General features: G+C 32.5%; 1 protein-coding gene across 2 annotated transcripts in view; it reads right to left on the bottom strand.

The window, feature by feature from the left end:
- LOC102801969 (intraflagellar transport protein 140 homolog) overlaps positions 1-14,058 on the bottom strand; it is a 62,035-nt gene that overhangs the window by 27,930 nt on the left and 20,047 nt on the right. For both annotated transcript variants that reach the window (XM_085502076.1, XM_085502077.1), the window contains exons 5-18: positions 13,520-13,662; positions 12,593-12,768; positions 12,096-12,184; positions 11,074-11,180; positions 9,906-10,147; positions 8,733-8,843; positions 8,016-8,085; positions 7,829-7,920; positions 7,032-7,159; positions 6,437-6,554; positions 6,013-6,158; positions 4,014-4,179; positions 3,028-3,159; positions 2,635-2,831 (exon numbers count right to left, since the gene is read on the bottom strand). In XM_085502076.1, coding sequence (XP_085358202.1) covers positions 2,635-2,831; positions 3,028-3,159; positions 4,014-4,179; positions 6,013-6,158; positions 6,437-6,554; positions 7,032-7,159; positions 7,829-7,920; positions 8,016-8,085; positions 8,733-8,843; positions 9,906-10,147; positions 11,074-11,180; positions 12,096-12,184; positions 12,593-12,768; positions 13,520-13,662 — 1,917 coding nt within the window. The remainder of the gene's footprint in view (positions 1-2,634; positions 2,832-3,027; positions 3,160-4,013; positions 4,180-6,012; positions 6,159-6,436; positions 6,555-7,031; positions 7,160-7,828; positions 7,921-8,015; positions 8,086-8,732; positions 8,844-9,905; positions 10,148-11,073; positions 11,181-12,095; positions 12,185-12,592; positions 12,769-13,519; positions 13,663-14,058) is intronic.

Raw genomic sequence — 14,058 nt, 5'->3', positions numbered from 1 at the left:
ATTTCACAACCAGTTTGAAATGTTGAGACATCAAACATCTTAATGATTCTGTGACCAGTTTGAAATGTTGAGATAGCAAACATCTTAATGATTCCACAACCAGTTTGAAATGTTGAGATAGCAAACATCTTATTGATTCCACAACCAGTTTGAAATGTTGAGATAGCAAAGGTCTTAATGATTCTGTAACCAGTTTGAAATGTTGAGATAGCAAATGTCTTAATGATTTGTAACCAGTTTGAAATGTTGAGATAGCAAACATCTTAATGATTCCACAACCAGTTTGAAATGTTGAGATAGCAAACATCTTATTGATTCCACAACCAGTTTGAAATGTTGAGATAGCAAAGGTCTTAATGATTCTGTAACCAGTTTGAAATGTTGAGATAGCAAATGTCTTAATGATTTGTAACCAGTTTGAAATGTTGAGATAGCAAACATCTTATTGATTCCACAACCAGTTTGAAATGTTGAGATAGCAAAGGTCTTAATGATTCTGTAACCAGTTTGAAATGTTGAGATAGCAAATGTCTTAATGATTTGTAACCAGTTTGAAATGTTGAGATAGCAAACGTCGTAATGATTCCGTAAAGGGGGGATATAATAATCACATGATTGAAGAACAGCGATACAACAAAAACAAAGATGTAACACATTTCTATCATAAGTATTACAGTTGCAGCAAATAACAGCTACCTACAAATACAGTACAGAGAGGAAGCATAGTAAAAACACTCTTACTCTACATAAGGTAAACGTATCATCTCACCTTTCATCTCTGTCATTGTGCATAAGGAGTTATATATCCATGCAAGACAATGATTGCATGCAAACAAAAACATAATATTAAGAAAATGAAAACAAAGAGAAAGTTTGGAGTGAACAGGGATTATTAATATTATTTCTCTCAGACACTGAGACCCATGCAGTGTTTTAATTCATGTAAACACTAACTTGATTCCTATGGACTACTTCTGATGTATACCAAGAGTGTGGCTCATACACATATATGTTTAAATAAATTTTAATATTCTATACACTGCCTCAAAATAACTATATTTAAAAATTGTTGATGAGTAAGATCACACTCTGATATTACTTCACTCATAGATTCATGCAAGAGACAATATCAAGCAAGAGACACACAACAAAGCACAAATTATTATTGGTCATCAAAAACATAGGAATACAAATATAACTTTCCTTCAACACAACAAGTGGAAAACAATATTTCTAACAGCAAAAAGTATTTAGATATACAGCTATCAAGTATTTGTGACTGAGCATACAAAGAATATTACCGGTATTTTCAATATAAAAGTATTTATCATTGTAATTTTTACTCTGTTTTGTTGTTAATTTGCTATGTTAACAATTTAAATATACAAGTAAATTATATTGATAATATTGATAAATATTCACTGTCATGTAGACACAGGAATTTTGAAAAAATGCTCTTATAGGTTCATAAAATATATTAATATTTATGCATATCTTTAGATGCAGCAAGGGTAAGGACCAATGGATATATAAGCATGCACTGAACATCTTGGTTGAGATTTTATACTACACTGTAAACTAATAGTTTATTTATGTTGAGAAAATCATCATCAGGACATTTCATTATAAACAATTATCTATATTTTTATATAAAATGATGCAAGGGCTTAGAGTGTGGAGTTAAGCTTGGGTATATTTCAATGTCAATTGTCAACATCTCATTAATTATGCATGCAACCAAAATCAAACTTGACCGAGGTGTTAAGGTTATTCACAAAACATATAGTTTGATGAAGATCAGATACAAATTACAGAAGTTATTGCAACCACAAGAAAGTATAACATTGAAGACAACGACAACAGACGATCTCATCTCCATTACCGGTTGTCTAAATTACTTCAATATATTAATGGAACCCGCAGTTAATGCTGTGTAATTTATGATAAAATGCAATTTGAAAGTTTCAAAGAATTCAAACGATGGGAGAGCATAAACTTATGGTACAGATAGTTATTTGAGGATTTTATAGAATAATATTACACTGAGATCTTAAAGATATTTTACCTGTGTAGAATCAAGTTACCCTCAGTAATGTCTGAGTGTGAGCTAGCATGGAATGAATGATACATGAAGAAAATAGTGCATATTATTGGGGCAGAGATAAAGGTAACAGCATGGGGTTTCCAGGGGATGATGCACAGCTTGTGCAACACAACACAGTTCAGGTTACAAAACTCAAGAATACCATCTGGAATGGTTTCTAAACTAAGTAACAGACTGGAGTAACATGTCCCTTCTACTGGAACACAACTAAAAACAACATAACAGAAAACCAAACAGATAGTAATGTAACCGAGTAAGCACTGACAACAAATGACAGATTGGAACCCACAACTACACTACAAACTTCACACAAGATAATACAACAGACAATACAATAGTAATCTACCAACACTATAAACAGCTTACATCAGCCGATACAAAGCCAGTACCTTCATCTAAACTGACACGAGCAGGTCCAATTTATGTCAGAAAGAGTTTATAAGGGAAAAGAACTCAAGACTAGAGTCCCGTGAATATTTTGGGAGAAATGAAATGATTGTTAGTTAATCAATCTTTGGTATATTGTGTACCTTTTTATGAGTTTGATAGCTTTGAATGCTTCGTCCATGTTTCCTATGGTAAGATAGTAGCTAAAATTCATCATGGCATCCCTTGCACTCTTATCACCATCTTCCAGTCCAACAAAATCTCTCATAACTTGTCTGCCGATATTGTTACCAAGACCAGACAATGGGCTGTGAGGATCGTCTTGACCAATTTCACTGCTCTACAAAGTAAATATAGTCAAATTGAATTATTCCAAATGACCATTGTTAGTTAGTTAGACAATATAATCTTCAATGAGAGCAGTTATGTTAGCTATAGTGAAACAAGAAAAAAAAGATTTAGATACTGGTCGCTATAACTGATACATGTATTTAATCATTCATTCAGCACTCATACTTGATTGTCAAAATATTTACCTTCTTTACAAAGTAGAAATAAGGAACTTCAAGGCCAATCAATGAGTTGTGTGTGGCACCCAATGGAAAACTATCTTGTAGCATTACACCATGTTCTAACGTACTAAATAATGAAACGATCACGACTTCTGGCTGCAAAGATAAAGACATATGATTCAATAATTCAATAAACAGTAATTTAGACTGGCTTGGTGGTTAAATGGACTCTCACTGTAAAAGGTGATAACACTTTTTGTCAGAAGGTGTGTGGGTTCAAATCACCGACCAAATCACTGATAAAAGTCATAATGGTTTTTCATCTAAGGAGGAAACTCTAAAACCTTTCTAAAACTGTTTCTCTTGTAATAATTTTCACACAATGAGAATGTCTTGCCAAGCTCCACTGAGCTTTTAATCTCATTATCAAAGAATTAAAAAGGTTAGAATTCTAAGATTAAGATGACACAGCTGACACTCATGCTCTATTATACAATATACTATTTGACAGACTATCTAAAATATTATTATGAACATCCATCCTACTTGAAAATTTCTTTGCTGATGCAAATCCAATAACGTAATTGTTCTGCCAACCTTGCTAAATTTATCTTTCTTGCAATGGAAAAAAGAGCAAGAATTTTGTTCTAACTGGTGGGCATTTGTGATTCTACACTACTACCTTAATTATATATGCCAGAATTGTTCATGTACATCATGTATTTATTGTATGATGTAATTGTACTTATTATGGGCCAGTGGTTTGCAGTACTTTAATAAACTAAACTATTTCAATTTCAATTAATACCATGATCTGGCAAAGTCATTGCATAATTGTGTTTGATATGGATTCAATGCATTGCATTTAACAAACACAAAAGTCCACAACTACGTAGACAACACTGTTATTTGTTATTTATTTTTTCTCATCATGGAATACTGTTAGTATGCAAGTGCTGGAGAGTTAATCATCCAATGTCCACTGTCATCACTCACATCAAGTTACTTACAGGTATATACATTGCTGAAGCAAGTGCTGACTTTTTTGGTGTGTTCATTTCCACGGCAGCAGCTGAAAGCTTTGCTTCACATACCAATAGTTTGGGTTCCTGCGGATCCCAATAATGGGATATTGGATATCGGCCTGCTATGTCACGGGCAGCCTCTGAACGACCCCTAATTTCAATAAACGAAAGGTACTGAGTAAATTGTTATTTTTATAAGGTGATGTGTCACAAACACAGCGAGGATTTCACGGGTATGTAACATAATGATGACTAGTTTCAATGTTTCAGATTTTGCATCGTCTTAGGTAATTAAGGAGATCTGCAGACATTACTTATTAAAAAATAAAACTGAAAATGTGTACATTTAAGATGAAATACTGTACCATTGTATACAGTTAATATATTGGGCTATGAAAAACTTTATTGATATAAATATTGACTGAGATGAATAGCTTTAAATGAATTCAGTATATATCATGGCAGTTCAGTGTAATAAAGCAGTGTTATAATCTCCTTATTGTGTCATAAAAATCCTTGTGATCTGATTGGTCCAGACAATTGACATCATGGCTGACACATAATAACAACAATATCTCAAGATGATATAATATTTCTTGAATTACTATTAGAAATTATATTAATTTGGATATTTCTGGTAGTTTTAGATGTCAGAGTGATATAAAAGTGATATAAAAGCCACATATATTTGAGACATTTAAAATTCTCCCAACTTTACCTTCTCAGAATTGTTTTCACCCACATCTAGAGAAACATTCCACAGTTGGATTTGACTCCAAATTTAATTTTCATTAGTTATCCACCAAAGATTTGGAACAAATGGAACGTTTAATAAATCTGATATTGTATCGATATTGTTTTTATCAGAAATCATCTATTTAATAGTAACACTTTTTGAAAATGTTAAGCTTACTAACTAGTTCAAAACGTTTTTCAGTTTGAATGACAATACTGCTTCCAGATTTCACCAATTTAAAGTTTTTTTTTTCACATTAATAACAATATTCAACGTTAAGAAGAGCACATTTAAAAGAGACGACAGGTCCAAATAAATAGCCTTTAACTATGTCTGCATAGTTTTATGTGTAAATGAGTAGTATATGGTGTGCAATAAATAACACATCATGACTGCAAATACAATCATATCAACAACAAATTAAATAACTACTGACACAAACCAATACAATTCACCTTAAGTAACATTTGCCATGCTTATTCTGTCTTGTATTCTCATGAAAAGTACCCAAATATAGTATCATCAAATAATTCAATTTTGCAGGTCAAGAAAAACCACCAAATTTAATAGCAGTGATAATTTAACTGATGTCTTGATAACTTTTTTAACAACCTCAAAATCCTATTGACAAAATTTTACAGCATATCTTTCAAATACATGTAAGATTTGACAATTGACACAAGTGCACCAGTATTGACGAAAATGTAAATAGCACTTTCAGAATACATATACCGGTACATGTGTTTTTCTATTGTACATCTATTAGAGAAAATACGATATTATATGATGAAAACTACAAGACTGATTAAGCATGTCACAGAATTACACAGCAGATTACGACCGTTTTCAATAACAACACACAAAGAATGGGGAATGGGGGATGATGAGAGTTCACAATAAACACATCAAGTGCAGAAGTTCAACACAATCAAACAGTGCTTTGTTGGGTTTTCATGCTGTGAGTTTCCTACCAGGTGGGGCCAGCTACTGGGTTATAATGATAGATTTGAACACCTTGGTACTGCATCAATCTACACATCGCAACATAACATGCAATAACAAACAACAGAAATAAAACAATGAGTACAGAAAATTGAAAATAACACGTTATACATGGAAGAAAAGTTTGCAATGTTTTAGCATCAAACACATTGCTCTAATTGTATATGGCAACCATCTTGAATGGTGTATTGTGGGATAAAACAAACAAGCAGGTATGTGGTAATGGTTAGACAGAACAAGGTATACCTTTCTTCATCAGTTTGGTCCTCAGTACTTTCATCTTGTGGAGTGAAATCATCCTGATCTCCATGGCCAACAGCAAAGTCAAAATGACTAACGTTGTCCATATCAACATCCCAGACATATAACGTTGGGTCACATGTACCATCCGTCTATTCAGCAAATTATCAAATTTTATATAGAAAAAATCATGATTACTTTATTTCATAAATGGAAAGAAACTTTATTATTTTTGGTATGTATAATGTCAAATGCAGCAAATGATTAATCATAATAAAATATCTCAAAGTATCTGTATAAGTATTTCTGGATTTAAATTAATTTGTCACTGCCTTATATTAGTGGAGTACAGAATAAAATTCGCTACATGTAGTATTTGTCTACAATGCTAGATAAGAGAAATAATGACATAAATATATAACATTCATACCTTATTAGAGAGTATACTAATCTTGGTACCATTACAATTAACTCTGATAGACACTATACTACCCAATTTAGAGACTGAATCATGTATATATTTAGGATTGGCATGGAGCTTAGCTTCCCTGTAACATAAGTAATTCAGATATGTACTTTAACTTAGAAAAAACAAAGCATGTTGAGGGTATGTATTCAAATAGTTAGCCAATTCTTGCCTCAAAAAATATTGGAGAACTTATGAGGATGGTAGGTGGGCAGTTTGTACTTTTTCACTGCTGTGAACAGCCCACTACAAGGGTCAAACCCCAAATTTCACCAATGCTGAGCTGACATGTTAACTATTGTGATAACCTGTGTGATCATGTGATCAATGACTGATATACCATTAAATTTTCACACCTACAAATTATCACAAATTTATCTCACATAAAGTGATTGACAGTAATTCCCAATGTACTAAGATGCAGATACTGTGGTTGATATCATAAAATTATGGCATGCTTTTATTCTAACAGATATATTATAACACTGGAAAATGGACTGTGGTAGACAACAATGCTAATATTATGAACACACCTAGACTAGATGTGTGACTGACTTACCTCCTTGATAGGTCAAATATTTTAAGATAACCGGTTGATGTGGCAACAACTAAGTAATAACCATTGATGTCTATAGCTATGACTTCTCCTTCTTGTTCATTAAATGATAACAGTTGTTTTACTGTACCCTTCATTAAAACAATTAACAAAAATATGTTACCGGGTATTACACGCTATCTACTGGATGACTAGATTCCACATCAAGTATTCTCAAATGAATCTTTTTTGTTGAATTTCCGCCACAGGCACTTTTTTCCAGGTATGATAATTCGATAGCGTCCATGGGTGATGACATTTCTTAAAACACTGTGACTTGCCGTGTTTAATAACTAAATGTTAATTTTCTTACAGTGCTTGTGAAATTAGCGACAAATTGTCTCATGTAAAATATAGCAGATTGACGCATAAGACTGATGTAACAAATAAAATACATCAATCATGTATAGAATGTCATGTAACATCATGACCAGCCAACCACATCCAGATTTACTTAAACATTGTCTATATTTAAATTCTCAACAACATAAATGTGATTAGTGTACCCTTTGTTTTGGTGTCTTTGTATTTTATTACATTGCTGACACCTGAAGTAATACAAATTTTATATAAATCACACAAAAATATTTCATGGCACACACATTTTGCAAATTTCATCACTTTGTCAGAGGGCGCTGTGCAGGTGCAAAATAAGTTAGAAAAATGATATGCCCACATATTTGGCGATGTGCTGACTAGAAACGTATTAAATGGTTTTTTGGTCATTTTCGTAGCCTAATATAAACACCATTGATACTCACCTGGAATGTTCTAATTTGGAGTTTACCCGGTTCTGTAGTATACACATTCTGATCAAATATAGCTATTAACATGGATTCGGTTGAAAACGTACCTACAATAGTGAAATAAATAATATCAAGCAACGACCATCAACAGATGCCACATATATACATCTACATATTTGGTGTTTATTTCTATGTTATTTACCTAGGCATCTAATTGTTGGTCCAATCTCATAAGCGACAACTTTCCTACCATTCCATATTGCCACATGGTCCTATAAAAAATAAAAAAAAAACATTTATCATTTGAACTCACATCTTGCATTTCATAAATAGTTTATAGAATAAAGAAAATAATGAGGGTCGGCAAGGAGTATTTTTGTAAGCTGTCATCAATTGTTTTTATTTTCGTAATAATGTAATTTAAATAAATAAGAATTGTAAATTTGTAGACATGGGCAAGGTATAAATTGTAATCAGCCATTTTATTCGTCAGTAATTTATACAAAAATCTTATTACCTAAATCTAATGTGTGAAGGCGTTGCAAATACGTCATTGACATGATTTGAACTGTTAGGAATTTGGGTACAGTGGGGTCAAAAATCAATCTGGCGGCTACATTTATGAATACCAGTTGCAACGTCGCTGTTTGAAATCTCGTTCATTTGACATATTTTGCACACAACTGCTTAAAATAAATGTAGGGTGGACGATTTTATTATCACGTGTGAAAAACTAAACATATAGCAAAATATTACTTGATTAAATCAAACATTAGTAAGTAACACATAAATTGTCACTGCTGTGACAACGAATAAACGAACATACACAAAAGACATAATTTAAATTCAACTACCTGTTGAATAAGAAAAGATCTGACTGACATAGATGAGTGAATACAGACAACTCAACAGTACTTACTCTGGTTGTGTAGACTCCCTTGATATGAATATCTGTTTTCAGATCATGATGTATACCTGAATTGTACATATCTACTGCCAATATACTGGGTGACGTCTGTACACAGGCAACCTGAATAACAATATATAAAATGGTGTCAGATCTGATTCACAAAATCTTGTTTACAAACTACAGCTAAAGAAAAAGGTACACTATATCATTGAAACTATGTCATTTTCATTGTTTAATATATAATAGTATACCATCTCAAAACAAGAAAGCTGGCAGAGAAGGCAGATCCACCGCCATCTTCATTACCGGTATGTTTATCTTGATGGGAGGAAGGACTCATGGGTGAACATGGGGTATTGAAAGTGGCTTATACATAATTTGGAATAGGTAAATGGTCAAAAAACTTGTAGTATGACAATAATATTGAGAAGTTTTTGACCATTTCTATATAGAGTATGTGTTGCTAGATGGGAAAAGTAGGTAAACAGTCAGTCAATACTGGAAGATCATATTTAAGTTTTGAATTTTCTTTAGTTTGACTACAGACACTTGTACCACTATATCACAGTAGATGATACTAAATAAAGTAAAGCACTGGTCTATATTTACAATTAGTGCATTTATGCATTTTTGATGAGGTCACATAACAACATGTGATTATTAATTCCGCTTATCAGATTATGGGCCTAGCGTCTTCAACAAGGCACTGCTTGAATATCTATATCCGCAATGGTCCAGATATGATATTTATGCACTTTTTGAGAGGTTACACAACCATATACAATCATTAAATCTGTTTCGATTAGATCCAGTATGCAATGTTGTCAATATAACACTGTATGAATGTCTCTAGTTGTCATATTGCTTCTGATATGACCCAGTATAAAGGGATAGACAAACAGACGCTGGTAACAACCCCTGCCAGCTGTATGTGCCGAGGGATAATAAAGCTATGATATTGATAGTTAGATGTATAGAAATACTGTATGAAACCATGTATTTATGTGCATGACATACTATCCTCTGGACATGGAGGAAGCAGTATGCAGATCCAACCCAAGACTAACATACTATCCTCTGGGCATAGAGGAAGCAGTATGGAGATCCAACCCAAAACACTGACTGACACACTTTGCATACACTGACGAGCAGCCTTACTACACAAGCATAAAATGAACTTACCCCATCTTTGAAATGTGAACTCATCACATGTTCATGAAGTATTATAACATTAGCAATATTATTAATAGCTAGTAAATTTTTACTGGATCCCCATGATATCTGTAAAATATTGCCATCACAGTTGGCAGGTGCCTGTAACTTCCATTTCTGTTCACCTTCCTGCCTTCTACCTGCTAGTCCTTGTGCTGGTGAGAATCTCCATAGAGCTACTCGGCCATTGTTTGTACCACCAGCCAAGATACCTTCAAGAAATGAAATAACAAACTCAACACACTGTCTAATGCTAGTATTATCTTTTGAATGCTGAAATATTTCCCTGCCAAAATTTGGTGTAATATTTTACACCGTTTTATGTACTGTTTTTTATGCTATCAGAGTATTAGAAGCACATGTACTATAAATTTGAAAATGAGATGAAACATATTAAATGGTTCAAAACAATTTTAGTGTCCATAACATACTGTAAAATCATTTATTTTCACTAACATTAAATTTCACTATTTTGATGTTTTGAGCATATTCACTTTGTTTTAACTTCACGAATTTGTCAAGGAAACAATGTATTTCATTGTTATTTTACGTGTTCATGTAGATTTAATTTAGCAAATTTTTCTTATCAGCAAAAATAGCGAAATTAAAACCCAGAGAATAATTAATACATCTACAGTATGTGGCTAACTATTTTAAGCCTAAACAATATTTTTCTATAATTTCTGTGTTAATTATGGATCACAATTTTTGCTGGTTTATTTTTTTAAGAATGACAAAAGCTGATTTTGGTATTTAAAAGGTGAACAATTCTTAAATTTTAAAATGTATAATATTTTAATCTAAAATTTGAAAAACTGCCAATGCTTTAAAAACTATTCAACTTAAAATATGTTTTAAGTTTACATTAACTTCTTTTTTTTCATAATCAAAATTTTTTGTCTTAGCATTTTTAGCTTGGTCTAAAAATTTTAAAAGACATTTGGTTCTTATTTCTGAAAAAAAGTGACACCTAACTGGCTCCTGTGATAAGCTACCATATTTCTATGCATTAGTTGTCAGTGCAGTAGGTGACTGCTACATGTATGTGCTAGGTGGTACCAATGACTGACACACATCAAAGCCTTGAGGTATGCTTCCTATGGTGGGCAATACAACTACAAGTCAATGGATTACATACCTTTAGCATCACAGAATGAAATACAATTGATATAATCTCCTGTTTCAAAACCTTGGTGTCCATCTAATGATAAGGCATAGTTATCATCACGATCCAAATCCCACATTCTACAATAAAAGCCAGAATAATTATCAGATTCAGTAACACATTGCTTTCCACAGTGCAATAATTTCATGGTACCCATGTCTATTGCATCTGGCAATAAAAGAATGATAACATGTGACAAATGCTTTTATATCTTTAGAATCATGGCCAAAAAGAGGTGTAAAAAAAAAATGAGAATATTTAATTGAAATATAATTTAACTCCCACAAAGAACATATTACTGATATGATAGAAATTTAGTACACAGACTACTACATGTATGCATGATTTGGATATACAACATGTCAGAAAGCAAATTAAGCAAGCTCAAATCTGGCTAAATATGTGTATATGCTTGGACTGTACTGTATTAACTAGTAGTACATGTGTATACAGATATACAGACCTCCCCTGGACAGTCTTCACAAATTTTGAATAATAATTAAAAAAAAATTCTTGCCATAACTTTATGTTAAAAACACAAAATAGATAAAACATGAAAAAGAATTACAGGCTTTCATTGTGTGTGAAGAAAACAAAAACCTCTGTTTATGAAATACCAACTAGGCTAAATATATTGGTACATGTAGTTTTACAACTATATTATTTATAAATAGCGTAGGTTCATCATGCTAGTACAAACCATGTATCTAATATTGATGTTCTGAATTAAATATTAGTAGTTTCACGTTTCATCGACAACAAATGTACATTATAACATTATAGTCTTAATAAATAGTATATAAATCAGCATTGTCTCAGTTTTAAGTTGTAGCATGGTGCCTTATCTGCATATAAATGACTACAATTGTAAATGGCATATGAGTGCTACCTTACTATTAGACTATTAGACTATTATGATGAATTAAAACGATTGATATACAGAAATATTTGTGTACTATTAAAGCAGTAGCTGATTTATATTCAATTATTTTTACCTAATAACAGTTTCTCCTGTTGCAATAGCTAGTAGTCCTCTACCAGCCCAGATTGCATCAAATTCACCTTGTTTACCACTGAGCTTAACCTAAAAAAAAGAAACACCACAATAATAAAATAAGACACGTGTGTACTACACATATTCATAAGACATGTACTTATATAAAAGTTACACAGAGTAGTATAAGTCATTGTAAATACAACAAAGCTGATCATCATTCATTAAAACAGAAGCACAACAAGCATAAATCATTTGAAGAGAAAGTAAAAGTCAATTGCTACTACATGTATATAATTAAATAAATGGCAGAAGTATGTCTTTGTTTTGGTTAATGTGTACTTCTATTAGGGATTTGCTTCTGAAAAGGTAAGTATGTTACAAATGAAAAAAAGAAAGAATTCCTGAAATCAATAAACTATTAACAGTATTTTTTGAGGGACAGTAAAGTACAATATAAACAATACTTCATTCATGCATTCACTAAATCATGCCTACCTTCATTAACTCTTGTACATGTCCTTCTGGGGAGACACTAAACTGTGACAGCATAAGTGACTCAGTAACAACCACCAATATATCCTTATATTCATTATAGAGTAACTTTCTGATAGCACCATCAGCATTGAAAATAGCTTTACATCCACCTTTCTCATCAACATAAAAGGCATTTCCTGAAAAAGAAAAGCAGGTCAGTCACATTTCCAGATACATGCATTTGAAAAAAAACGTCTACTAGATGAAGTAATGTATTATACAAGTTATTGACATAGTCCTTGTTTGTATCACAGACATTTAAATGACTGTCAAATGGCCATGTTGAATCAGATCATGAAACAAAATTAATGTGTGATATAATGTCTGATGTAAGTTTGAACTTGTTCGGTCCAGGCATGTCGAATATATGATCCGGAACGGCAATCTTTGACACAAAATGGCCACCATTTGGCCATTTTAAACAGGATCCAAAAAATGAAATGATGTGCATCAAGGTTCTACTATTATGTTCAATGTATGTACCAAGTTGAACAGAGTCCCTACATGCACATTTGTTTCATGATCCAAGATGGCCAAATGGCAGGCATTTGAATGCCAAAAATGCATCAAAATCACACATTTCTATCATGCATTCAAATGGCTGCCATTCTGCCATCTTGGATCATGAAACAAATGCATGTGCCTATGTCAAACAGAATGTCTGATGTATGTGTGAAGTCTGAACTGGATCAAACCAAGCATGTGTGATGTCAATCCTTAATTCCCTGTTTTCGAAATTTGTCAAGCTAGTCAAACAAATTTGGTTGGATTTTACAAACACACTGTATATTTATAGGTTATTAGGGGAAGCATGTGTTAAAAATTTAATCTTTAAGCCACATCAAAGTTAAGCTACTGGTCAAAAAATCACATCCTATGTTTACTTACCTTCAGACCCTCCTATAAAGCATGTTTGTGCATCGGGATCTCCTGATACCTTCATAGGGCCTTTACCGCCCTTTTTCCAACTAAACATATCTAAGGCACTCTCATCACCGCTAACTGCTGCACGTGCTAAGGCAGCCATGTCACTAGAGAAGCAATACAAGAAACAAGTTGAAATGATAGATATATATGATGAGTAGTGAGTTTTATTATTAAAAGCCTTGGAAAACTTGTGAATGATTTGTCTTTTATGTAATTTTGTAATTCTGCTTTGTACTTGTTTTATATTTTAACATCTAAAACCAATTATTCTTATTTTCAGTGAAATTGTCATCACTATGATAATACTACAATAGACTATACTAAGTGGGATTTATATTTTTATGGCTTATTTGGTTGTCCATGAAAAAATAGGTGTTGGATAACAAAGACAACTGTCAATTTCAAACCGTTTGTCCATACACAAATTTCAGGCTATGGAGTATATGGCAATGATTAGTTTTCCATTTCATTCAACTTAGCTATACAGGGCCCCCTAGTGA

Source organism: Saccoglossus kowalevskii, chromosome 8 (assembly GCF_978046115.1).
Source record: "Saccoglossus kowalevskii chromosome 8, keSacKowa6.1, whole genome shotgun sequence".
Lineage (NCBI taxonomy): Eukaryota > Metazoa > Hemichordata > Enteropneusta > Harrimaniidae > Saccoglossus > Saccoglossus kowalevskii.
This window is presented reverse-complemented; position numbering and strand designations above follow the sequence as displayed.